The sequence below is a fragment of the Octopus sinensis genome, linkage group LG4 (assembly GCF_006345805.1).
Source record: "Octopus sinensis linkage group LG4, ASM634580v1, whole genome shotgun sequence".
Classification (NCBI taxonomy): domain Eukaryota; kingdom Metazoa; phylum Mollusca; class Cephalopoda; order Octopoda; family Octopodidae; genus Octopus; species Octopus sinensis.
In genome coordinates this window covers 22,658,884-22,686,239 of record NC_043000.1, presented here as the reverse complement: position 1 = coordinate 22,686,239, position 27,356 = coordinate 22,658,884, and the positions used below count along the sequence as shown (strand labels likewise).

Genomic DNA, 27,356 nt, shown 5'->3' with positions numbered 1-27,356 from the left:
AATACATACATACATACATACATACATATATATATATATATATATATATATATGTGTGTGTGTGTGTGTGTGAAATATGAATTAGAGATAAAACCACTATTAGGCAAATCAAACAGTGATAGACATAATATATAGTGGTTTTATCTCTAATTCATATTTTATATATTCATACTGTGAAATTTGATTTAATACTAAATCTAATTTTTCCCTGTAAGTTTGGAGCCATACTCCCTAATATTATTATTATTATAATATATATATATATATATATATATATATATATATATATATATAGCTTATTTCAGCTATGAAGGTTAAGGGAACACACACTTAATATAGATAACTACATATTTATATAATCACATATTACACACACACACACACACAATATAAAATCAGATGTGTGTGTGTGTGTATTCAGGAACTGAACATAAGAGAGTGAGGCAAAATAAGGAGGGGTTTCCCAACTACAGCAAGAGAATTAGATAGATGAAGTGCGGCGAGAGAAAGCAAGAACCAGATAGACAGAGAGAGAGAGAGAAATAGAGAGAAATGACAAATGTTGTTGCTGAAAGTGAGACAGAGGTGGTTGAGAAAAATTTGATACACCAACAACAGAAGTAGATGATACACTAAGCGTATGACACATATTATCACCTGACCAAAGAGAAAGTGCATACTACATTTCACGTGACCAACAGACCAGTTTAGAAAACACCATGTTATTTTTGTCTGTTTCTTTTGTTTTTATGGTATGTCAAAGCTATAATTATAGTCTGATGTTGTTTATATACATTAAAGAAATGTAAGAAAAATATTGGGAAAGAAAAAGAAAATAGTATTGGTCCAGTGTTGATAAGGGCCTCCTAGTGACCCCATAAATCTTGTAAATAATATATATTTCCTTTTCTTTGATGATTGCTTTTTTTTTCTGTTTGTTTTTAAAGAAATTTGAGAGCCAAAGAAAAACAAATATAAAAATAAATTATGTACGTGTATACATGTCACTTGTATTTGTGTTTGTCAGGATTTCCAGATACTCAATGTTCTTGCATGTGCACGTACATGCACGTGTGTGCATGCACGATGCACATGCATGTGTGTATGTGTGTGCATGTGCATGTGTGTGTGTGTGTACAGAATTTGTGCATGTTGAATGACAGAAGAAGGAGAAAGAAGACAGAATTGTTGAAATGAATTTCCAAAAAAAAATTTTTCTTTGGATAGAGTTGAGAGTGAAGCTTAAATTTCTATAGGTCAAAAGGCCAGGATATTTTAAAATATCAATGACGTATTTGAAAGACTTGGCACATTTTGGAGAGTTAAGAGTAGTTTGTCTTGAAGGCAATGTTCCCATCCTGCTCTCAGCAGTTTAACAGTGTTCAGAGTGTGGTAGTTAGCTATCAAACAAACTGTGAGACAGATTTGGAGGCAACAGCTGTGCTTCTGTCGATGTTGCTGTGGTTGTTGCTGTTGCTGCTGTTGAATTAGTTGCTGCTGTAGATGATGATGATGCCTCTTCCTCCTCTTCTGCTTCTTCCACTTCTTCTGCTAGTGCTCTTTCTGTTGCATTTCTTGTCTTAGCTGTGGGAGTATTTTTTTGATTTCTGGAGGGTAACTGACTGGGCATTGATATAGCTTCTTCGTATGATGGAGGTGGGTAATCAAGTTCTGAGTGAGGGCCTGCCTCAGCCCCTCCATTCATACCTTGCAAAATAATGTGCACTCTGGGTTCGGCATCCTCCCCAAAGGTAGTCTGCGAAGATGAATTTATCCGGCCGTTTTGAACTTCTCCTAAAACAGCAATAAACAAAATAAAATTAATTTTTTTTTTTTCAAATAAATTGGAAAATGCAAATGCTGTAAAAAATAACAAAAAAAATTTTTAATTATTGCCTCAACATAATATTAGGATTATGGCTTGGATTATAGAAGGGATCAGGAGTTGGGGGAGGGAAAGAATGTGAAGAAGATATAAAAGAAGAAAAAGAAGTAAAGAAAAAAAATTAAGAAAAACTGAAAAGAGTGACAGCAGTTAAAGAGAAAGGAAAAGGAAAACTAACACAAAAAAAACATAAAGAGAAAATTAAAACATGTTCCAAAAAATTGAGGAACATAGACTTGAACAGAAATAGAATGGGAAAGAGTGGAGAGAGAGATATATATAGAGAGAGAGGGAGAGAGGGGGGGAGAAATAGAGAGAAAAAGTAAAAAGGGAAAACAAGAGGAGAGAAATAATAACTTAGAACTGGTTCAGTTGCTAGCAACGTTTTTTTATGGATTACACGTGTTGAGGTTGACTGGGCTATGCATTAAAAATAACGTTTACATGAAACTGAAGAAGCCAGTATGAGGAGATGGAGCTAAATGGAAAAGCAAGAACAAGCTAGAAACTCAGAAAGAAATGAAAGAAAATGTATTCAAAATGAACAGTTCTAAAACTGAATCTAAATTGCTTAAATGTATTCACACATTGAGAGGAATCCATCTGGAAAACATCTGCACCAAATATAAATATTTAACTAGGTACCTTGTAGAGTTCCTTCTGACTACATGTATTTGGAATATTTCAGGTAACCAAATCTATGTTGTATTATACTGTAGTATAGCCTGTTGTCTTCAGATTATATATACAAGTTTGTGTTGGCCTTGTAGACTATACTTCAGAAATTAGTGACTTCTGACCTTCATGGTTAACTACATGTAACAAAAACTGGTGCTATACAACAATAAAAGAATTGCATAATTTCAGGTGCAGGTATGTGTTGTGTGGTTAAGAATCAGGTATAGCAGTGTGGTGCAGGCATGGCTGTGTGGTGCAGGCATGGCTGTGGGGTGCTGGCATGGCCGTGTGGTGCCTACATGGCTGTGGGGTACTGGCATGGCTGTTGGGTGCTGGCATGGCTGTGGGGTGCAGGTATGGCTGTGGGGTGCAGGCATGGCTGTAGGGTGCAGGCATGGCTGTGTGGTGCAGGCATGGCTGTGTGGTTAAGAAGCTTGCTTTGCAACAACATGGTTCCAGGTTAAGTCCAAACACACAGCACCTTGGGCAAGTGTCTTCTATTATAATAGCCCCAAGCTGACCAACACATTGTGAGTGAATTTGGTAGATGGAAACTGTGTGAAAGCCCATCATATACAATGCATATGTGTGTGTGTCTTTGTGTCTGTGCTTGTCACCTCCACCCACTGCTTGACAACCAGTGTTGGTTTGTTTATCTCCCTACAACTTAGTTCAGCAAAAGGGATCAACAGAATAAGTACCAGACTTAAAATAAACCCAACACCACCACAAAATTTTTTTTTAAAAACCCTAGATACTGGGGTCAATTTATTCAACTAAAAGCCTTTAAGATAGTGCCCCAGCATGGTCCCAATCCAATGCCTGAAAGAAGTAAAAGATAAAAGACAATTCTGCTGTCCAACAAGAATTCATGATTAATTTAAAAGCACTTTTGTTTTCATTCTTCTTAGAAAACGGTCAAAACATTCCCTGTCTTCAGGACTTTGATGTGAATTCAACAGAAATGTAATAATTTTCAATCAGCATCAAGTTGTTGTTGTTGTTGCTATTAGTTTTTATTAGCATCTTTTCTGTGGCTTCTGTCATTAGAAGCCTAATATGTGCCTGCCATTTTTCATTTCAAAATCCTACATTTTTCATTTCAAAATCCTACTTTTTTCATTTCAAAATCCTACTTTTTTCATTTCAAAATCCTACATTTTTCATTTCAAAATCCTACTTTTTTCATTTCAAAATCCTACTGAGCATTTCTGTCGTATCTTAATAACAAATTTCATCCATTTTATCATCACAGTTTTCTCTTAGGATCAGAAGAACCTGGACATACAATCTTTCACTTTATCATTTCTCATCTCACATATTACCCCATACCAAACAAAGACCTAGTTTCTTTATTTCACCAATTTTATACTAAAAGACAAAAAAAAAAAAAAAATGCTTCGATTCTAAAACCCGTTACAGAGAAAGAAATAGATGTCAAAATCTAAATAAACTCTTCAGCATTTAATCTGGTAATATCCAAGCCAAATATTCTACCTGTTTTATGTTCAAACTGACCAAATCCAGCCTCTCACATCTACCCTACAATGTCCTTCTAAAAATATACAAACACACCATAGAAATCTTGAAGCTACAAGATTATGTGTGATTAATTCAAAACAATGTGAATAAATAAGTGATACGTTTGACAAAGAAATCTGAATGCTACAGGGTTAAACCAAGCAGTTTAGAGTTCAAACCTTAACCAATTTGTTCTCGCATCCTTCTGTAAATAACAGTTTCTGATTTAAGTACAAGATCAGCAATTTTGAGGAGTAGGAGTAGTTGGTATCATCAACTACAGTACTAGACTAGTAATTTATTTTAATGATCCAGATGATGAGGAGAGATCATCTCCTAATGTTGAAGAGGAAAGATGAAAGGAAAATTCAAATTACATGTAATTTTTATTTTGTTTTTGATTGGTTTTACAAAAGATAAAAAATAAACCTAAAATATTTAAAATAATATACATACATCATAATATACATATATAGACAAATTCACATACGTCCAGTGCAGTCATGACTGTGTAACTAAGAAGTTCGTTTCCTAACCATGAGGTTTTGAGTTCAGTCTCAGTGTATCACACTTTGGGCAAATGTCATATATGTGTTCGTTGCCAGCCTCGCCTGGCCCCCGTGCCAGTGACACGTAAAAGCACCATCCATTTTGTGGCCGTTTGCCAGCTCTGTCTGGCCCCCGTGTTAGTGGCACGTAAAAGCACCATCCGTTCGTGTCCGTTGCCAGCCTCGCCTGGCCCCGTGCCAGTGACACGTAAAAGCACTATCCGTTCGTGGCCGTTTGCCAGCTCTGTCTGGCACCTGTGCGGGTGGCACGTAAAAAGCACCCACTACAGTCACGGAGTGGTTGGCGTTAGGAAGGGCATCCAGCCGTAGAAACACTGCCAGATCTGACTGGGCCTGATGAAGCCTTCCAGCTTCACAGACCCCAGTTGAACCGTCCAACCCATGCTAGCATGGAGAACAGACACTAAATGATGATGATGATGATGATGATGATGATGTGTTGTGCATGTGAGAGACAAGGTGTCGCATTTTGACATCACAGGATAGTTGTAAATGAGTGTCACTGACATGCCAGTAGTGTCACATATTTCCAATTGTCCATGGAAACATATCCAGCTGGGAGATAAGTGAGGATTGGTGACAGGAAAATATACATTAATAAACTCCATCCAACTGATGTGAGTTAGGAAAAGTGGATGTTAAGGTAAAAACAATAATGAGACCTTGTAGACAATCTGAAAATTAATATGTAAGTAACTAGGCTAAATAACATTTAAAGACAGTGTAGGAGGGAGCTGGAATAAGTAAGGTCAGGTTGGCAATGAAGGGAGTGTGAATACTGATATGGGGTATGGCTGTGAGGCATGGAATTTGAATGAAGAACATCAATTGAAGTCGAAAAAAAAATGTGTTATGCATTGAATGTCCAACAGCAACATTCATAAAAGGAGAAATGCAAGTTAGCTGAGTGATGAGGCATTAATGACATCAGCTGGTGCATCTACAAGAGGCAAGGGCATTGGTATGGAGATAGGATGTAAATGGATGACGACACCTTTAGTGCGAAAAAGAACCATATACAGACAGAGGAGGATACAGGTAATAGAGAGGAAGGCGGCAAGCTGGCAGAAACATTAGCATGCCAGGCAAAATGCTTAGAGGTATTTTGTCAGCCGCTACATTCTGAGTTCAAATTCCACTGAGGTCGACTTTGCCTTTCATCCTTTCGGGGTTGATTAAATAAGTACCAGTTACACACTGGGGGTCGATATAATCGACTTAATCCATGTCTGTCCTTGTTTGTCCCCTCTGTGTGTAGCCCCTTGTGGGCAGTAAAGAAATAAGAGAGGAAGATCAAAGATGGAGACTGTTCAGGCAGCTGGGCCTTCGGCAATAAACTGAAGAGCAACTGATTGATGTACTACACATTTTTACAAGCCATGCAAACACAGAAAATTGATATAAACATGATGGTTATGATATGATGAATGTCCATTAGGGTTTCACATAATTAGCCCTTCATCTCATGCCCCCATTCCAACGGTACTCAAAATTAGACACCCGTGAAATTTTTTTTTTTTTTGTGTGCATAAACGACTTTTTTAATGATTTTCTACTGACATACACTGCTTTTACTGCAATTAATTTTGAAAATAATGAAGCATTTTGTAAAATAATTTTTGTCATTGATAAATTGATGTTTGAAACATAAATTTAATCATGATTTTCATGGAAGTTTTTTATTCAGATCATTTTAAAAGAGGAAGTTTGTATCAAAGAACCAGGTGTTATCTTGAGAATGCTGGTATAAAAATGGTTAAAAATAAAAGAATTTAACCAGAAGCTGCAAAGAAGTCTGAATGAGTAGAGCTTATGCCAAACATTCTAAAGAAGATTACAATCAAGACTAAGATGTCACTTTGTAGAAGGAACGACCAGATCCCAACTGCATCAGGGGAAAAGCAAAATACCCATCATTATACAGACTCAGTGAGCAAAATGTTTTAAGCTAGTTGTTAATTACTCAAATACTAAGTTTGACAACATTGATTTTATTAAATAGAGCAATAAGCCAGATCTAAAAACACAATGCCAAACGCAAGCTTGTGAATTCACAACTTTTGTCCCCCTACTTTAAACTATTTCTTGAATTTGGTTGAGGCACCTTAATCAGTGAGTTTTTCCTGTTACTTTGTGTTAGCCATGCTTGGCGCTCAACATGCCAAGATTTTGAACTCAGTTACCAGGCCTACTGCTCAAGAAGCCATACCCCAAATTCCATAGCCATGCTTCTAATTTATTAATGCCACTCTTCAAACCCAGCAAAACCAGATTTCTGACTCATGATGATGATATTGATGTCAGTGATGATGATGATGGAACTCTTCTGATGTGCTCATATACCCACATTGTAGTGATAGGAATGATAATGATGCTGTTGTTGGTGGTGGCAATGATAATGATGATGACATTTCTCTATGGTCTAAAGCAGTAAGATAAGACAGCACTTTCCTCAGAAAAGGACATCATTTCAAAATATCACACAACACACATGGCTACAAATAAAAGTGCCTCAATTAGAAAAGGAAGTATCCCCAAAAATGGTGAAATGAACAGCTTGCATCAGTATGGTAGTCAACAATTTAATATTTGATGTACTTTAAAGTGGTAAACTGGCAGAATGGTTAGCACGCCAAACAAAATGCTTAGAGGCAATTCGTCCGTCTTTATGTTCTGAGTTCAAATTCCACTGAAGTCAATTTTGCCTTCCATCCTTTTGGGGTCAATACAATAAGTACCAGTTGAGCACTGGGGTGGGGGCAATGTAATTGACTTATCCCCTACCCTGAAATTGCTGCCCTTGGGCCAAAATCTGAAACCAATATTTGATGTAGTTCCTCAAGAAGAAGTGAACACCTCCCTAAAAATGGGTAACTATGACTGTAAGCAGCAGCAGCAGCAGCAATAGCAGTGACTGTAGCAGCAATGGCAGTAGCAGCAGTTAAAACACCAGGTCTATTCTGCCATGATTGAGTGGACATAATGAAAGATAACCTTACCTGAAACCATTCTACCCATTTTTTTTCTACCCAGACACAATGTATCCAGGATTACATCATTTTATATGCCATTCCTATTTTTAAATGACAGGATGTGATTCAAGGGAAATTTAGTTGTTATTTCTAACATTCTGAGTGATTGCATAGTGACATTCTCATTGGATCAGAAGTCATAAATATAAATGCTTTTTCATCCGTTTGTTCATTTTATAATGAGGAGAATAGCTTTTTCATGCAAATTTTCACATTTGAATGCTGTTGAAGCTATTTAATTTACATTTGAATGTCCTTTCTATCACTGATAACAAGCTCCAATTCCTCAACTGCAAACAGGAACTGGAAGAGCTTGTTATCAGCCTGGTGGATAAAGACAAGCAAACAAGATATGAAGTGACCCAGAGCCACAAGACAGTGACGGCAGTAAAAACTGAACTCAAATCCAATGACACAGTAGTCTGTTTTTTCAACTTTACAAGTCACTGTGTCTCATATATGTAATTAAGACTAAACCATCTAGGCAAGTTTTTGTCAAGAATTAAGATTTGATAGAGCCTTAATGTTTCAGTGGTCAGGCTAACAGACCATTGCCCAGTAATGAAGGACATCAATTCTGTTCAGATTGGGAAAGTCTCCATTATTTTTTCTCGACTCTTCATGGATAAGCTTCTACTGCTAAGATGTCACAAGGAACTAACCACATACACATGCAGCATTTGCAATGTAAATAACAAAAATAATGTTGATGATGATGATGATGGTTTATTTGCCCAAGGATGTCTAATAATGATGATGGTCACTCCCATCGATTTTGACATATGAGTGTTTGAAAGAAAGAATTTTCACAAAAAAAAAAAAGGATTAATAATAATAATAATAATAATAATAATAATAAGATGATTATGATGATAATGATGGTAAAAATAATATAAAAGACAGACATAAAATTCTAGTAATTTGATAGACATCTCAATCCCATCTGACCAAAACAGTGTCTAAAAGGTCAAGGAACCATCAAAGTACAAAGATCTAGAAACTGAAATAAACATGTATAAAAGGTTAAAACAGTAACAAAAAATATTTTAACATCAGGTATGATAAAGAGGAATATAAACAAAAACATAAAAACAATAACAGGGCACACAACTCTACATACAGTAAACAAAGAAAATCTGCTTAGGTGCAGTTCACATCTTACACAAGACTACTGTCATCTTAACCCTTTCGTTACCAATCCGGCTGAAACCAGCTCTGGTGCTGAGTAAAAATATCTTGTTTTCATAAGTTTTGAATTAAAATCTCCCACCAAACCTTAGTCACAATTTATGTTCCAAACACTAGCTGATTTGATAACTAAGTTATTTTACTAAATTCTTTTTTTATATCTAAAATAAATTGAAAGAAACACAGATTATCTCAACAGAAATATGGTAAAAAAAGGGTTAAGATATATAATAGAGAAACAATTCTTAAATCTTTCGTTACCAACCCGGCTGAAACCAGCTCTGGCTCTGTAGTACAAATGTCTTGTTTTCATAAGTTTTGAATTAAAATCTTCCACCAAACCTTTAGTCACAATTTATGTTCCTAACACTAGCTGAATGGTAACTAAGTTATTTTACTAAATTCTTTGTTATATTTAAAATTAATTGAAAGAAACACAGAGCATCTCAACAGAAATACGGTAACAAAAGGATTAAATAAAGTAGCCTCTTTACACAAGATAGCTCACACTTTACACAAGATAACTCATACCAAACATTTGATGCTCAATTCACACAGCATGTACTCTACAGCAGCACTACTCAAAGTGGTGGTTCGCAGACCGGCACCAGTCTGCAAGCCATCAGCTGCCAGTATACAGCAAGTTTCCAGAAAAGAAAGAAACATTATAAAATACTTATGTAATATTTTATTATTTGCTTAAAAATAAATATAAGATTTAAAATTGTCAACTTCTATTATATTCATTATATATATTGTTTCTGGTATAAATTAATATTACTAAGAAATATGACTGGTTCCTGGCACATTGGAAAAAAAAAAAAACCTGCCGGTATGCCACATGAGTTAGTTTGAGAAGCACTGCTCTACAGGATCACCAACCAGTAAAATAAGACAAAATAATGCTTTTACATGATCAACACCTATTTCTTTACTACCCACAAGGGACAAAACACAGAGAGGACAAACAAGGACAGACAGACTGATTAAGTCAATTATATCGACCCCAGTGTGTAACTGGTACTTAATTTATCGACCCTGAAAGGATGAAAGGCAAAGTCGACCTCGGTGGAATTTGAACTCAAAACGTAATGGCAGACGTAATATAGCTACACATTTGCCTGGCGTGCTAATGTTTCGGCCAGCTCGCCGCCTTAATATGATCAACACCTGTTATTGTAACACGACTCCCATTGCACAGACTTCACACAATGAACAGAAGTAACATTAGAAAGAATGAAGTAAAAACAGTGGTAGCACACAATCAGATATTGTTGTAAACACCCCAGGAACATGGAGGAGTATCTGATGCTATTGTAATAACTAGTATGATAAACATGATAATAATAATAATAATATGTCAACCTCAAATTTGTTGTCAAACTCAATTTCGTTATCTTTAGTTTCAATTATGTTGTCACCTATCTTAATTTCATCAAGACAGACATCGACTCCATCATTGTCAACTTAAATGTCATCACTGAATGATGAAGTGACTATTTTAATAAACAGACATTGACGTTAGTGATTATTTGTTATAGAATTATAAAATAAGCTAAAATGGTTACAAGTTTTATCTAATAGAAATTGTCACATCTTGCACTACCATAAATATACATACATTTACTTTTCTACATGAAAAATACATACTATACCATATATACTATATATATATATATATATATATATATATATATATATATATATATATATCGAGAAGCGATGCCTACCACACGTTGATAATAGGCAACACACCTTGAAACCTAGGTCCGTGTGTGGTATCGGCTTCTTGGTGGGTGATCTCCCTTTGCAAGATAAAGGACGTCGTGATGACGTCAGGCCTATCTGGTGACGTTGATGTTCGCCTGGGGCTAAATGCAACAGTGACACCCCACCACCCTGCCTGTCCCTAGCCATATTCGGTTGGCTAATATCCCTTATATTACGGAGCAGTCACGTCTATAACTCATTTAGAGAATTATTATTGCTATATATATATATATATATGTATCCCGGGTTGATCGGGGTTAACACAAAGTAGTAAGGTCTAATACATAGCAGAGTAAAATAATTTATTATATAGAAGGAGCTTCTACAGGATGTATGTTTCATTCAAGAGAAATCTCAGGAAGCTTCCTGAGATTCTCTTGAATGACAGTACACGTCCTGTAGAAGCTCCTTCTATAAATAAATATATATATATATATGATATAATATATATATATATATATCTATATATATATATATATAATATATATATATAATATATATATATATATATATATTATATCTGCAACAACTAGACTGTCCTGTTCAGGAGGCAATTGTATGCCACAGAATCTGGGATACTAGCCTTATGAGTCTATTGCCCAGAGAGGGCCTCTGATCCCTTTTTTTTTATCATCATTATCATCATCTTTCAACATCTGGTTTCCATGCTGGCATGGGTTGGACGGTTTGAGTGGAACTTGTAAATGAGAGAGCTGTAGCCAGTTTAATTTTTTTATTCATTGGTCCTATTTCTTAACTTTCTTAACAGATCCCTAACAAAAATCCAGCACAATTATCTTTGGTAATCAAAGTCAGCCTGGTATCGATCAATATATTTATGTTCTACACAATTCCCAAGCATTAATATAGCACAAACCAGACAGAACAGAATATAAACAATCTCTGTCCAGCACTAAAATACAATGCACTAATCACAGAGTATATAGGAGACATCAAACAAAATAGCACAACTCACATCACACATATTCTACACAACAGACAAAATATTAAAAAACAACACCACAAGCAACAAAAATATCTTATGACAAAACAGAACAGTTATAGCATGGATACGACTCTACATCCTCAAAGACAATGTGGCAACAGACCTCAGGAACACAGAGATACACATAATGGTAGAGAATGGAGTAGAAACTCACCCTCACATGAGTAGAAACTCACGTGATGAATTATAGAAACTGTTAAAAACTAAACTGAAAAGGGGCCAGAGGAAAAGGAGCTATGGAATACTAAAACAAGGCCAAGAGCCTTCTGTCGATCTGATGTAATTCTCTGATGCCCCAAATGGTCAATACCGAAAAATTTGTTCATGGCTAATGATAGAGGAGAAAGAAGTAAAGAAAACTAGATCAATAAAAATCTCATCAATGATTGAAAATCGCAGGACTCAAAGCTGAGATTGAAACCTTTCTGCCAGAAACTACTAAAAGTATATAATGAAGATGGAATTCAAAAGTAATGAGGAGTTTGTGAAGAAAATCAATCACATTGTTTGTAACCAGCCAGTCTTGGCAACAAAAGCAAGAAGAATGACTGTTATTCTAAAGTGAGTTTGACTTGGTAACAAACATTGTGCTTTTGTTGGTTGTTTTAGATGCCTATGAAATCGTGAGCTGATATAGACACCCTCACAGACTTTCCACCTTAGTCTCAGTGGAACATCAAGGATATGAGAGAGAGGGGGGGAGAGACAAAGGGAGACAGAGACAGAGAGAGATGGAGGGAGAGGGCTGCAACAACACGGAGTTGGTACACAGTTTCAGATGAATGGTCTGAATCAACGTGAAAAGAAGTACCTTGCTCAAGGATTCAATGCACCACCCAGTCCAGAAACCACACTCTCAACCTTACAAATTCTAAGCTTAACATCTTAACCACTCGACCATGCACTTTCACAAAAGTACACACGCACGCACACACACACACACGTTAGAGCTTTCATCTACTGAAAATTATGTTAGTATTGCCAAATACCATTAGCAAAGAGTGTAAACATACACTAGGAAGGTCTCAGAGAATGATCAAGTGATCATACTTTGAGATATGCTTAAACATCAATGGATATTGTTTTTGCAAAAGAAGGCAGTTTTCCTGATCAATGTGGAGGACCTTCAATAGAAGATGAAAAAAAAAAAAAACACATCTAAGTATACAAATCTGGAAATGGAAATAATCATAATGCGGTATCATTCACCAAAATAACATTGCCTCAGGAATGATTATAAAAAAGATGCAGACAAACAGATAACCAAAATCTCAGGATTGATACAAACAACACAGGGAACATAGCAGTACAAGGCAGTTGCATACATATTTATTACTACATAGAGTACTTTTAATATAATAGAAGGAAAAAAAAAACAACAACAACAAAACACTGCACATGACACAAAGCACACAAGCCTACACTCACCAGTGCAGTAAAAGTGCAGAATATAAATAATAATCGTGTATGTGTGTGTGTGTGTGTGTGTGTGTGCATGTATGCATGTGTGTGTGGGAAAGAGAGAGAGAGAGAGTTTATTGAAGGAGAAACAAGTATTCACTGCTATCCTTTTGTCTCCAGGAAAAGAAGAAGTAAAACAGACTCTACATTATTTACATTTGACAGATATTTGTCCTCATCTTGTTTGTTGTAAATGCAACGTTTCAGCTGATATACCCTCCAGCCTTCATCAGGTGTCTTGGGGAAATTTCGAACCTGGATTCTCATTCCTAAGGTATATTTCAATGTTGTTATTATTATTATTGTTGTTGTTGTTGTTGTTGTTGTTCAGGTCACTGCTTGGAATCGAACTCGGAATCTAGGGGTTAGTAGCCCACGCTCTTAACCACTACACCACATGCCCGTAGTGCAGTGGTTAAGAGCGCGGACTACTAACCCCTAGATTTCGAGTTGGATTCCAAGCAGTGACCTGAACAATAATGATGATAATAATAACAACAACATTGAAAAATACCCTAAGAATGAGAACCAAGGTTCGAAATTTCCCCAAGACACCTGATGAAATCTGGAGGATATATCAGCCGAAACGGTGTGTTAACGACAAACAAGATGAGGACAAATATCTGTAAAATGTAAATAATGTACATAATTCCTCATCTCTTAAATATAGAACTGTAAAACAGACTCTGTCTCTTTCTTAATGGCATCGTCATTCTGGAGAATTACTTATTCCTTGAGATTATCTCTGCTTCTCATTCGGAGTCAGTCACACTTGCTGCTAGGTGTTTGTTTACCTTCTCTCAAAGCAAAGATAAATTCAATATGTTAAGAATTTATCTGGAATGATATTTGGCACACTCTTCTTTAGCTTTATATATACAGGTACACACACTCTCACACACACACACACATGTGTGTGTGTGCTTGTACATGTAAATATCAGTGATGCAGCACTAAAGCAGAGCCCTTTAAGCAAAGTTCCATACAATACTTGCTCTGTACTGAGTTACACACACTCCTTTGTCATTCTGTTGGAAATGCAATGAACCAGTGAGTTGGCCTGTTTGAAACTAATAAACCAACAATACTGTTGATTGAAAGAGAACCATCAAGTAATTGAACCATTTAAATCATTTCGACAATATAATTTCCAGTATCAAGTATCATGGAAACATTAAATATCTGAATATGAAATAAACTGAGCAAAGCAGGAAATATCAGCTCTGTTCAAAGAATGTTTATTGGCAATTAAAAATGACGACAATGATGATGGTGGCAACGATGACAACATTGATGATGATTATGATGGTGGTGGTGGTGGTGGCAGAAACATTACGGCGGTGAGCTGGCAGAAACGTTAGCACGCCGGGTGAAATACTTAGCGGTATTTCGTCTGCCATTACATTCTGAGTTCAAATTCCACCAAGGTCGACTTTGCCTTTCATCCTTTCGGAGGTCAATAAATTAAGTACCAGTTATGCACTGGGGTCGATATAATCGACTTAATCCCTTTGTGTGTCCTTATTTGTCCCCTCTGTGTTTAGCCCCTTGTGGGTAGTAAAGAAATAGGTGGTGGTGGTGGTGGTGGTGGCAGCTGTGATGATGATGATGATGATGGTGTTAATAATGATAATGATGGTTATGGAGATAATGTTTATGGTGATGACGATGGTGGTAGTGATGATGGGGATGATGATGATGGCAACCATGACAATGATGATGATGACAATGCTGCTGATGATGACAATGATGATGGTGATGATAATGATGATGACGTCAATGATGATGATGGTGGTAATGATGATGATGATGATGATGACAATAATAATATCAACAAAACCAATAATATTTACGATAACAATGAACTTTCTTTTTTTTTTGTTTACAAGATACATTGCTCTTTCTGTGGCCAGTATGGAGTCTATAGCCGGTGGACTCGGTGCTTCTTATATTACTGGTACTGATTTTATCACCTTCAGAATGATGAAAAATACAAGTCAGCTAAAGTATAATTAAGATCCAGAAAAATATGAGCATCTATTAAGGGCTTTCGAAGGAACAAGGAAACAGAATACAACAGGTGTGTGTGTATGTGTGTGTGTTAAAAAAACAAATGGAATCAGAACAACTCTAAGATGGTTACTGCATCAATAACTCCACTACAGTGATGATGATGAGGAGGAGGAGGATAATGTGATATGATAATAAAGTTTTCTCTCTAAAATGAGGCCTTCGCACTAATAGGATTTATGCTGACAAGAAAATCTTATTGGCACAGGTCTGCCAAAAATTGAAGTAAGCACTTCAGAGAACAAAGTGGTCAGTCTGGTTCTTGTGAAAAAGATATTAATGCTCAGACAAAACTAAATTTAAAAAAAAAAAGGGGGGGGCAGAAGCCAATCAACAACAAATAAAAATACAGAAAGCAAGATATATTCGGCAAAAAAAAAAAATAACGACAGAAAAATTAGGAACAACACAAGATGGTTAATAGTTACTTTAGCAGCACCATGCCAGAATGAAGAAATAAAACAACACCTATGAGATATTTTAAAGAAAAGAAGCACAACTCAAACATCCAACAATAACAACAGCAATACCAACCACAACAACAACAACAACGGCAAAAATTTACAATAAATTAAAAATGCTTTCTTTGCCAGAGAATAAAGCAACGTGACTATTTACACGACTCAAAGACAGTTGGTACTTACTGATAATGCACAAGGGCTCATAGCTGAGTAGAGAGCCATATTCACCTATAACAGAAATAGATAATATATGCTGGAGTATTTCAAAGGGTTCTTGACATTTTTAAACTACATAAGATCCCATCCAAAAGGGGGTAAAGCCAATGAGAGCATTTATTTCATGCCACTAATCTTACTGTGAGACAATCAATAACAACAACGGCAACAACAACAAAATGGCTTAAACAATATTTAGAGAAGATGTATGGAACACGCAAGAGCCATGACACTGAATCTCAGACAACAGTGTTGTTCAAATTGCTAGAAATAGCAACTAAATCCCCTCATCTCAGAAAAAAAGAATTGCCCTGTCTTAGAAAAAAGGAAGACAAACTGGATAATTTATTCCTAAGATGCCTCTAAAAAACGGGGTGTCAGAACTAAAAGGCTTATAATCACGATTTTGCTTCATTAGGCTTGACCTGTGGCTAAATAACAACCAAACAGAGGATCAAGAATTATGCAATTCCACATCTGTACTTTTGCTACATAAAAAGCTCAGATGTGCTGGTACGGGTGCATTTTTATGCACCCATACCAGCACCACACAAAAGGCACCTGTGCCGGTATCATGTCAAATAACACCCATGCCAGCCCCATGCAAAAAGCACTTGTGCCCAGGGCTGTGGAGTCAGAGTTGGAGTCGGAAACAATAAAGGGGTAGTTAGAGTCAGAGTCAGGATAGTTTTACCAACTCTGATTCCGACTCACAATACCTTTATTCGTTAGTATAAACCAGTTATAACATATAGGTCTACACAAAGTACAAGTGTATGCATATGCTTTGAGATATGTAGACCACAACCACTTAATTACATAAAGAGGAGTCGGAGTCAGAGGTGCCAATAGTAAAGGAGTCAGAGTCAAAGTTTTTTGTTTCAATTCCACAGCCCTGCTTGTGCCAGCACCCCATAAAAAAGCACCCATGTCAGCACTATGTAAGAAGCATACTCCATAAAGTGGCTCCATAAAGGGTATTCAGTCTTAGAAACCATGTCAAAACAGACAATTGGAGCCTGGTGCAGCTGTTCCGCTTGCCATGCTCCTGTCAAGTCATCCAATCCATGCCAGCATGGAAAAGGGATGCTAAATGACGATGATGATGATAATGAGTACAGTTCTGACTGAAGCTTAGCTGAGCCAGCACTATGTTAAATGTGTGTGTTGTTCAGTTGTTTGCTCTATGTGCCAGACATCTACCTGAGCTAAGCTGGTCAAGGCTCAACAACAACAATAACATCAGGAACAATACAAACAAAGTAAAAAAAAAAAAAATAAAGCCAAAAAACTTATAGTTGCATGGTTAAGAAGTTTGCTTTGCATCCATATAGATTCAGGTTCCATTCCACTGCAGGGCAATCGGTGTAAGTGATTTGTACTGTGACTTTAGGTCAACCAAGGCTATATTATTTAAATTTGACAGGCAGAAACAGTGTAGAAACCAAGGCAGCAAGCTGGGAGAATCGTTAGCATGCCAGGCAAAATGCTTAGCGGCATTTCATCTGTCTTTACATTCTGAGTTCAAGTTCCGCCAAAGTCGACTCTGCCGTTCATCCTTTCGGGGTCGATAAATTAATTACCAGTTACGCACTGGAGTCAATATAATCGACTTAATCCCTTTGTTTGTCCCCTCTATGTTTAGCCCCTTGTGGGCAATGAAGAAATAAGAGACTGTGCAGAAGCCCATCAACTGTGTAGTTACTCCTGTTCTTAGGTAGTGGACTTAATCCTTCACCTGATTTAATACCATTAGCAGACCCTCAGGTACCTTCTCCAAAGTCCACTTTATGATAAGCTTTCAGGTCAGGTCACCAGTATGAAGGCAACTAGCTTACACCAGTTTAAAAAGCCTTGAAAAAAGGTCAAAAGCCTTGAAAAAAGGTCAAAAGCTCTTCAAATTTACTTTTGACTAAATCAGTCCTGAACAACCTGTCACCTACAGGACTTTCTAAATAGCACACTTAATGAAAATGATCTTAAATGTTTTAGTAGTGTGGGTGGTCCACCAAATGATGTGCGATGTCTCATGTGCCCCATTTCTCAGAAAAAGGTTGCTCATGCCTGATTAAAAAAAAAAAGAAATGGGTGCTGTTGCCAAGCAAAAATACTCATTTCAGTGTCATGTAAAAATCACCTATGCCTGTGCCGTATATTGAGCTCCCATGCAGGTGCAACATAAAAAGTACCTGTGATGGTGCACCTGTGCTGGTACCATATCGGAAAGCACTCATGCTGATACCATGTTGAAAAGCACCCATGCTGGTACCATACTGAAAAGCACCTGTGCTGGTACCATGTAGAAAAGCACCTGTGCTGGTACCATGTAGGAAAGCACCCGTGCTGGTACCATACTGAAAAGCACCTGTGTAGGTACCATGAAGAAAAGCACCTGTGCTGGTACCATGTAGGAAAGCACCTGTGCTGGTACCATGTAGGAAAGTACCTGTGCTGGTTCCATGTAGAAAAGTACCTGTGCTGGTACCATGTAGAAAAGCACTGGCGCTAGTGCCATGTAAAAATCACCCAGTACGCTCTGTAAAGTGGCTGGGATTAGGAAGGGCCTTCAGCTGTTGAACATATGCCAAAACAGACAACTGGAGCCTGGTACAGCTCTCTGGCTGGCCAGCTCCTGTCAATCCATCTAACCCATACCACCATAGAAAATAGACATATGATGATGATGATGATAATGATGATGATGATGATGATAGTTGAGAGTGTTGAGTTCTAGAATTACATGTTGTATGATTTAGAAATAAAGGAGAATGAGATTTTCACAGACAGGATAGGATAAAAAAAAAAAAAACAAACAAACAGTTTAAAAGATTACACCAAATATTTGTTTGTCTATAACAATAGGACAGTTTATTAGAACAGTTGAGTTCATTTGTTTGATATCACTAACTTGTGTCAACACCAGCTTAAACAACAAGACAACAAATTTACAAAGAGGCCACTAAGTGGTCACTCAAACTACTAGAAAAAGCAGCCAAATCTCTATCAAATGACACCATCTTAAACAATAAGGGACACATGCAGTAACATAGGCTTAAATACCCTTAAAAAGGATGGGTGACTGCAGTTGCAACACTTTTGATCATAGTTCCCCAAATGATAATGAGTCTTCAAGGGAACCTTTATGTTGCAGATCAATTTAGAAGAAATAACAGTTAAATCATTCTCAAACAAAATACTACCATCTTAAATTTGGAAGTTACATGAGATAATATAATCTTAGATTATAATCTTATAATTTTAGATTCACCAAAAAAGATGGTATGATAATACCATTGGTCATAAATTTGCTTGATCAGGACTTCTTTGGTGCTAAACAACAACAACAAAATGACAAACCAATGGAGTCTAGAAATAGCAGCCAAATCTCAACTTGATTTCGAGCCGGGTCGTCTGCTGCTGGAGAAGACCGATCAGGTAAAGGACCTGGGTATCTTGGTGGATTCCTCCTTTTCGCCTTCGGCCCAGTGCGTCCATGCTGCCAACAAAGCACGCAGAGTTCTGTTCTTGATTCGACGGTCATTCGGAATGCTCACAGCAGCCATATTCCTACCGCTCTATGTCATGCTGGTGAGACCCATATTGGAGTACGAGATTCAAGCCTCTTCTCCTTATCTCCTCAAGGACATACAGCATCTCGAAAGAGTCCAGAAGCTGGCTACCCGTATGGTTCTTGGTCTCAAGAATTTGTCTTATGAAGAAAGGCTGAAGACGCTCGACCTTTATTCTCTAGAAAAACGACGCCGCCGTGGTGATCTCATTCTTGCTCACAACATCATAAGCGGAAAGTGTAACCTCTCAAAGGAGCTGTTCTTCACTCCTGCTCCAGAGCATCGGCTGCGGGGTCATTCCAAAAAGCTCTATCTGCGACGATTTCATCTCAATCGAAGGAGAGGGGCTTCCTCTGTCCGGGTTGCGGATCCGTGGAATAAGCTGCCAGACGAGATGGTGAAGATGCCGACGACCGCTCGGTTCAAAGTCTCCCTTGACCACAAGTGGCCTGAACTCTTTACATGAACACCACCCTGTACATAACTCATGTCCCCCTACATGGCCTTGCTTTTTTTGCTTTTTGAGCCCAAAAATTAACTAACTAAGTGACACCAAACAATGTTAAAGATAGAATGCACAATGTAGTCCAAGATATACTTCATCTGAAAATAAGATAAGATGGACATAACAAGAATGCCTGCTCAGTGAAGGCTGGGTGGAGCTAAACAGCAGCAAGAGTAACAGAAACATCAAGCTAAAATGGAAACTTCTATGTGGATGTTTGAATTACTAGAAATAGCAGCCAAGTCTTCCTCAGATCACGCCCTACCATCCTACAAAAACAGGAACACACATAGAATAATGTAGTTCCTGATATACAAAGAGATGGGATGGACACAAATGGAAGGTCTTTGATTACAGTCTGTTCACTCAAAGCTGGCTTAGAGCTAAGCAACAATACTAGATATGAAAATAGCTACAACAACAATAGTAAATCTTCAAAGCAACCAAGAAAATTATTCTCAGGAGCCTTCTCTTTCTCTCTCTATCTATCTCACTCTCTATCTATCTCTCTCTATCTCTTTCTCTCTCTCTATCTATCTATCTATCTCACTCTCTATCTATCTCTCTCTATCTCTTTCTCTCTCTCTATCTATCTCTCTATCTCTCCCTCTACCTATCTCTCTCTCTCTCTCTCTCTCTCACTGTCTATCTATTGCTCTCTCTCTCTCTCTCTCTCTCACTGTCTATCTATTGCTCTCTCTCTCTATCTATCTATCTCCCCCCCTCTCTCTCCTCCAACAGAGAAGTCTTTAAATGATTGTCTAACCTGCTAGAAATAACAGTTAAATCTCCTTCGAATCCTACTATCTTTAACAAAAAAAAAAAAAGTAAGGACACATTGTACTCCTAGATAAACTATGTCAGTAGGAAAACTGATCATATAATGGGTCTGCTCTATCAAGGCTGACTTCAGGCTAAACAGCAACAACAACAACAACAGAATTACAAATAACTGTAACAACAATAGCAAATGTTCAAAGAAAGGATAAAAATTTTCTCTCTCTCTCTCTCTCTCTCGCTCTTTCTTTAATATACTTCAATATTTGGAGTCATTCCTCTGATCTCAATTAACAGTATATCACAGTATATTTCGATCAGAGAGCTTGCCACTTATAGATATTGTCATCTTAATTTATATCCAGCAACAGAAGCCGACATTAATTTCCACTCAAATTCGTACTACAGTTATCTTCTGAATTCCTATTTCTTCTTTTTATTAATCCCTTAATGTGCTTTAAGCATGAAACAGCCAAACAGTGGTGGATGTTAAACACCTACACTTGGCTTATATGTCTCACAAGAAATAAGCATGATTAATCAGTAAGAGAGAAGAGACGTGAGAAAAGCTAAAATTATTCTTCAATATATAAATGTAGGATGACAGGGAATATAGATAATGTCTGACAATAGGAAAGAATGTGTAAACAATGGGAAAATAAATAGTGAAAACTGAAAGCAGGTGAATAAAAATAACATGAATAACAAAAAAAAAAAAAATTAAAAGAAATACTTTGTTTTGTTTGCTTTTCATTTTTAAATATAAAATTGATTTTAATGAAAGTTACTGAAATGAAATAATATTGAAAAGAAGAAAAAAAATAATTGCTGAAGATAGAGAAATTTCCATTAACATGTTACCATGTCAACAAGTGAAATGGATTTGATCTTATTAGTCACATACATCAGCAGGTTATTTTTAAAATAGCATCAGAGGAAAGAGAAACAAGAACGAAACAAAACAAAACAAAAAAAAAAAGGAAAGGAAAGAAAGAAATTTGAGTTTTGCCATTATTAAGATAAGAAATACATACGAAATCCAACAGGAAATGCCAATCAAGACAATGATGGAAGAGGAGAAGAAGAAGAAAGAGGTTCATGTTAGATTGAGCTTGCATACTGTGCATTCCAAGAAATTTTGTCCCCAAACATGCAACATTGCAGTAGCACTACAACTACTGTTACTACTTTTATAGCTACTACAACAACTACTACTACTACTACTACAAAATGCACATACACACACACACACATAGATCTACACACGGAGCAGTGTTACCATGATGCAGAAGTCCAATTATTAAAGTCTATTTAGAGTAGATATAAAAATAAAACAGCTTGTGACTGAGTTCATTACAGTTAAAAGCAGAAGGAACCACGTTTCCTGCAACACCCCAACACCCAACGTTTTTATATGAATTAACTCTTCAGCATTTAAGCTGGCCATATCTGGCCCAAATTTTCCACCTGTTTTACATTCAAACCAGCCAGGGCTAGCCTCTCACACACAACCTACAATGCCATTCTAAACTTAAACAAAATTATCATCGAAATCTTGAAGCTATGAGATGATGCAGGTTTAATTCAATGGCCGAGTGGTCTAAGGCGCCAGACTCAAGGATAATATCCTTAACCAGAACAATGAGTATTCTGGTCCACGTATGTGGGCGTGGGTTTGAATCCCACTTCTGACAAGCATCTTTTTTGTCCAACCCGTGCTAGCGCGGAAAACGGACGTTAAACGATGATGATGATGATTACATTTGACAGAGTAATCTGAATGCTAAGGGGTTAAATCATGGGGTTAAATAAGGGAGCAAGCTAGTAGAAACGTTAGCACGCTCAGTGAAATGCTTAGCGGTATTTCGTCTGCCATTACGTTCTGAGTTCAATTTCTGTTGAGGTCGACTTTGCCTTTCATCCTTTCGGGGTCGATAAATTAAGTACCAGATATGCACTGGGGTCGATGTAATCAACTTAATCCTTTTGTCTGTCTTTGTTTGTCCCCTCTACGTTTAGCCCCTTGTGGGCAATAAAGAAATAAGGGGTTAAATCATGTGAGAGGACAAACTTACAGCTTCATTGAGCATATTTGGCTCAGTGGTGCTCAGTTCTCATTTCAATTCCTATGAATGAGACAGGATGGCATTTATAGATATCTCACACTGTCTCTATATTTTAGAAGTATCACATACATGCCTTTCCTGGGGACATTAGCAGAATAAGAGAAATGAAAAAGCTAAGCTATTATGGTTAAAACTACATAAGCGGAGGATTTTTTGCTTGTTTTGTTTTTTCATGGCTTAACTCTTTAGCATTCTGGTTACTCAGCCAAATGTAATGCTTATTTATTGACATTCATCATCATCGTTTAACGTCCGTTTTCCATGCTAGCATAGGTTGGACGGTTCGACCAGGGTCTGGGAATCCAGGAGGCTGCACCAGGCTCCAGTCTGATCTGGCAGTGTTTCTACAGCTGGATGTCCTTCCTAATGCCAACCATTCTGTGAGTGTAGTGGGTGCTTTTTACGTGCCACCGGCACAGGTGCTAGGGAAGGCTGGTAATGGCCACGATCGGTTGGTGCTTTTTACGTGCCACTGGCATGGAAGCCAGTCAAGGCAGTGCTGGCATCGGCCACGTTCAGATGCTGCTTTTTATGTACCAGCGGCACAGGTGTCACAACTATAATTTCCATTTGATTTTTATTTTGCTGTTGATGTACTTGACTCAATAGGTCTCCTCAAGCACAGCAGGTCACCCTATGATTCAAGGTAAGCACAGCAGGCCATCCTGCAATCCAAGGTACTTTGGATGGGCTGGGGCTGCTATGTGAAGCCAGTGCAGGAAACAGCCATAAACTCACGTTATTTGTCAGGTCTTCGCAGTCACAGCATATCTCCAGAGATCTCACATTGTTTGGAGTTAATTATGCATTATGCTGTAGCTTTAAGATTTTGATGATCTGACTGTTATTTTTAGAATGACATAGCAGGGTAGATGTGAAAGGATGGATCTAGGTGATTTAAACATAAAACAGGAAGAATATTTGCGCTGGATATGACTGGTTTAAAAGCTAAAGAATTAAAGAAGAGCTGTGCACATAATCCTTTTGTAGGCATTCCAAGATTGATTAATGAAAGGAAGGAGTAACACATATCTCATGGTCCAAATTCTAGCAATAAAATGACCTTCGCCAGGGCCATTCTATTGCTAGGATGGCAGACAAGAGCAAGGCAATAGTGCAAAAGCTGGCAAAAGGTTAAGATTACTGGAAACTCTTCATCAGAGACACACAACATATTCAGAAAGTGGTTCACAAATTTCATTAGGTAAACTCCATGGGCCACCAAACATAAATATGCATTCGATTGCATCATGCAACAACAACAACAAATAAAGGACATAAATTTCACTGATCAATGCCAAAACTTTGGTATTAACCAAGTTGTGCATCACTGCACTAGAGCACTTATAATATTTTAAACTATTGAAAGATACTCTGGTGAAATATATCCTAACGATGAGCTAATTTCTCTTTGATAATTTATGTAATGGCTAAGTCAGGAGGAAATCGATACCCTAGAGTACTTATGATATTTTAAACTATTTAAGGTGGCAAGCTGGCAGAAACATTAGCATGCCGGCCAAAATGCTTAGCGGTATTTCGTCTGCCGTTACGTTCTGAGTTCAAATTCCACCGAGGTCGACTTTGCCTTTCATCCTTTCAGGGTCGATAAATTAAGTACCAGCTACGCACTGGGGTCGATGTAATTGACTTAATTCCTTTGTCTGTCCTTGTTTGTCCCCTCTATGTTTAGCCCCTTGTGAGCAATAAAGAAATAAGAAACTTTAGCATGCTGGGTGAAATGCTTAGCAGTATTTCGTCTGTATTTACGTCCTGAGTTCAAATTCCGCCAAAGTTGACCTTGCCTTTCATCCTTTCGGGGTTGGTAAATTAAGTACCAGTTACATATTGTGGTCGATCTAATCGACTACCCCCCCCCCCCCCGCCCCCAAATTTCTTGTGCCTAGAGTAGAAAAGAATATTTTAAACTATTGAAAGATTCTCTGGTGAAATATATCCTAATGATGAGTTAATTTCTCTTTGATAATTCATATAATGGTTAAGTGGGGAAGAAATCGGTACCATAAGACCTTCTTTTATAGGACCTCCAAGACTGATATGAGGAATGAAGGAGATTATTATCAGACAGGAGACTTGAGTTGTATGCTTATAACAGAGTGGACTCCACTAAAAGCCACTTACGGCCCAAGTGGTGATGTTAAACTGGATGGAAACTAAAGTCTACCATACAAAGTTACCAAATATCTTCTTACTCTAATTTATAACAGAAAGTGCTTCATCACTTCTACACCAAAAAAAAAAAGATGTTAAAAAATAAATACTTAAAATTAATTTGTGTCTCTGTCCTTTAAGAATCTGATATGTATTTCCTTTCAATAAACATCCTAATTTAGAAAGTCAAGTTAGTTCATGAGTCTAACTTGCAATTAATTTGTTCTAATCTCCACTAATTAATCTCCAAAATAGTCTTGAAATGTTCTGTGAATTTTATTTAGATACATTCAAAGAATATTTTAAGTATACTTTAGGCACCATAACAGTAGTATAAAAATATGAACATCCAAAGAATGTCCTGTTGTCTCACACAACTGAAGAAAATATTGAATTCTTCCATTTGTAATACATCCATGTCTTTCTGGATCATGTAAACTGGAAGCTGGATAAGTTTACAAATGGTAGATGGATTCTTTTTCTAACCCTGAACTACTCAACTTTTCTATGAGTGTGGTACCTATTTTTGACCAGGATGACTGAGGCAGTTTGAGTATTAACTTCATTTTTTGAGCAGCATCATGCTGGAGCTCCTTTTCTGCCATGTTCTCCTTTCAGAAGCTCAAACTGAGCCCCAGCCTCTTCCACCAATTCACTTCTCATGCATAAATAAATGCTCTAACATTGGCACAAGGTGCTGAAATTTGCGGAGAAGATTAGTTAATCTCTAGTATCCATTTACTTGTCTGCTGCTTTACTTTATCAACCCTCAAAAGCATGAAAAGCACAGTTGGCTTCAGTGGGATTTGAACTCAGAATGTAAAAAGCCAGAAGAAATATTGCATGGTAATTTTGTCTGATGTTCTAATGACTCTGCCAATTCACTGCCTGTTTATGGTTAATAATAATAATAATAATAATAATAATAATAATAATGGTATTTGTGGCATAAGAACAGTAAATATCAATATGAAGTAACAGAGAACTGGTATGAGCATGTACCAAGTAAAGTTATGCAGGAGGATGGAAAAGTAACGATACTCTGGGACTATGATTTTCAGACGGATCGTGTAATCGAACATCGTCAGCCGGATATTGTCATATTGAATAAGTGAGACAAATACTGTCAGATCATTGATATAGTCATACCAAATGACATGAATGTTGTGAGTAAAGAGGTTGAAAAAAATCACCAAGTACTCCGAATTGAAAGAGGAAATGGCAAGACTGTATGGAATGTGAGAGAGTAATGTAAAAGTGGTGATCAGAGTGTTGGACTCAATCCCATTGAAACTTCAAAACTCCTTAAGGCAACTGAAAATCGCAAGCAAGAAGGATGTCTTGCAAAAAGCAGCCTTATTGGGCACAGCGCACATCTTAAGGAAAGTATTATCTGTTTGAGGTCCTTGTTGTGACATGACAGATGACTAAAGATTCTGGTGCATTATTACGTATACTGTGTTACGAGGAAATAATAATGATGATGATGATAAACCACCGCCACCAACAAACCCACCACCACCGCCACCAACAAACCCACCACCACCACCACCACCACCACCACCATTTGGATGGTATGACTAAAACTGACCAGCCAGACAGCTGCACCAGGCACCAGTTGTCTGTTTTAGCATGGTTTCTATACCTGGGCGCCCTTTATAATGCCAACCACTTTAGAGAGTGTACTGGGTGCTTTTTACATGGTACCCATCATCAGAGCTTTATACCAGCACTAAACAATATAATGTAAAACTATATAAAAAAATTATAACTTGATTATTAAGCTAACATATTTAACATAGTGAGCATTGAAAAGTGAATTAGAAATAATTATGTGGTGAAGAAAAGGCAATTTTAATGGTTAATATTTTTATTATTCTAGCAAGTATGGGAGACAACTGTAAACATGTTTTAATCTTACTTGACCTCTTCAATAAAACACAGACTTCATCATACTTGTCTAATAAGTAGTGATGATAAAATAACTAGGTATATATACACAACTAGGCATTACTATCAAGACTTCAGAAAATAAATTACTGAGAGAAATTACTCAGGGATTCCATCAGCATGAAAAAACAGAAGATAAGTTAGTAGGAAATCCAGAACGCACAAGACTTAACAGCCAACAGTTCGACATTGCATTAACCATGATGACAATCATTCATCAACAGTTGCTATTGTGGTTTAACCTATGGTCAGTCTTGATTGAGGAAACTTACGATCAAAGACATTCCAACCATGACCATTCCATCTCATTTCTAAGCTCAATGTATCCATGACTACATTATCCAATATAAACTTCTCTTTTTCAAGATGATTGGGTGAAGAGATTTACCAGTTATTTCTA

The 27,356-nt window shown here is 37.1% G+C and overlaps 1 protein-coding gene across 4 annotated transcripts in view; it reads right to left on the bottom strand.

Annotated features, from left to right (window-relative positions):
* Positions 1 to 922: 922 nt before the first annotated feature.
* The window catches only part of LOC115210806, a 211,544-nt gene continuing 185,110 nt past the window's right edge, over positions 923 to 27,356 (bottom strand). For 2 of the 4 annotated variants that reach the window (XM_029779549.2, XM_036501902.1), the window contains exons 7-8: positions 15,825 to 15,869; positions 923 to 1,794 (exon numbers count right to left, since the gene is read on the bottom strand). In XM_029779549.2, the coding sequence (XP_029635409.1) occupies positions 1,397 to 1,794; positions 15,825 to 15,869 (443 nt within the window). In that variant the 3' untranslated portion in view covers positions 923 to 1,396. The remainder of the gene's footprint in view (positions 1,795 to 15,824; positions 15,870 to 27,356) is intronic. The other 2 variants (XM_029779550.2, XM_029779551.2) reach the window with 1 other exon arrangement.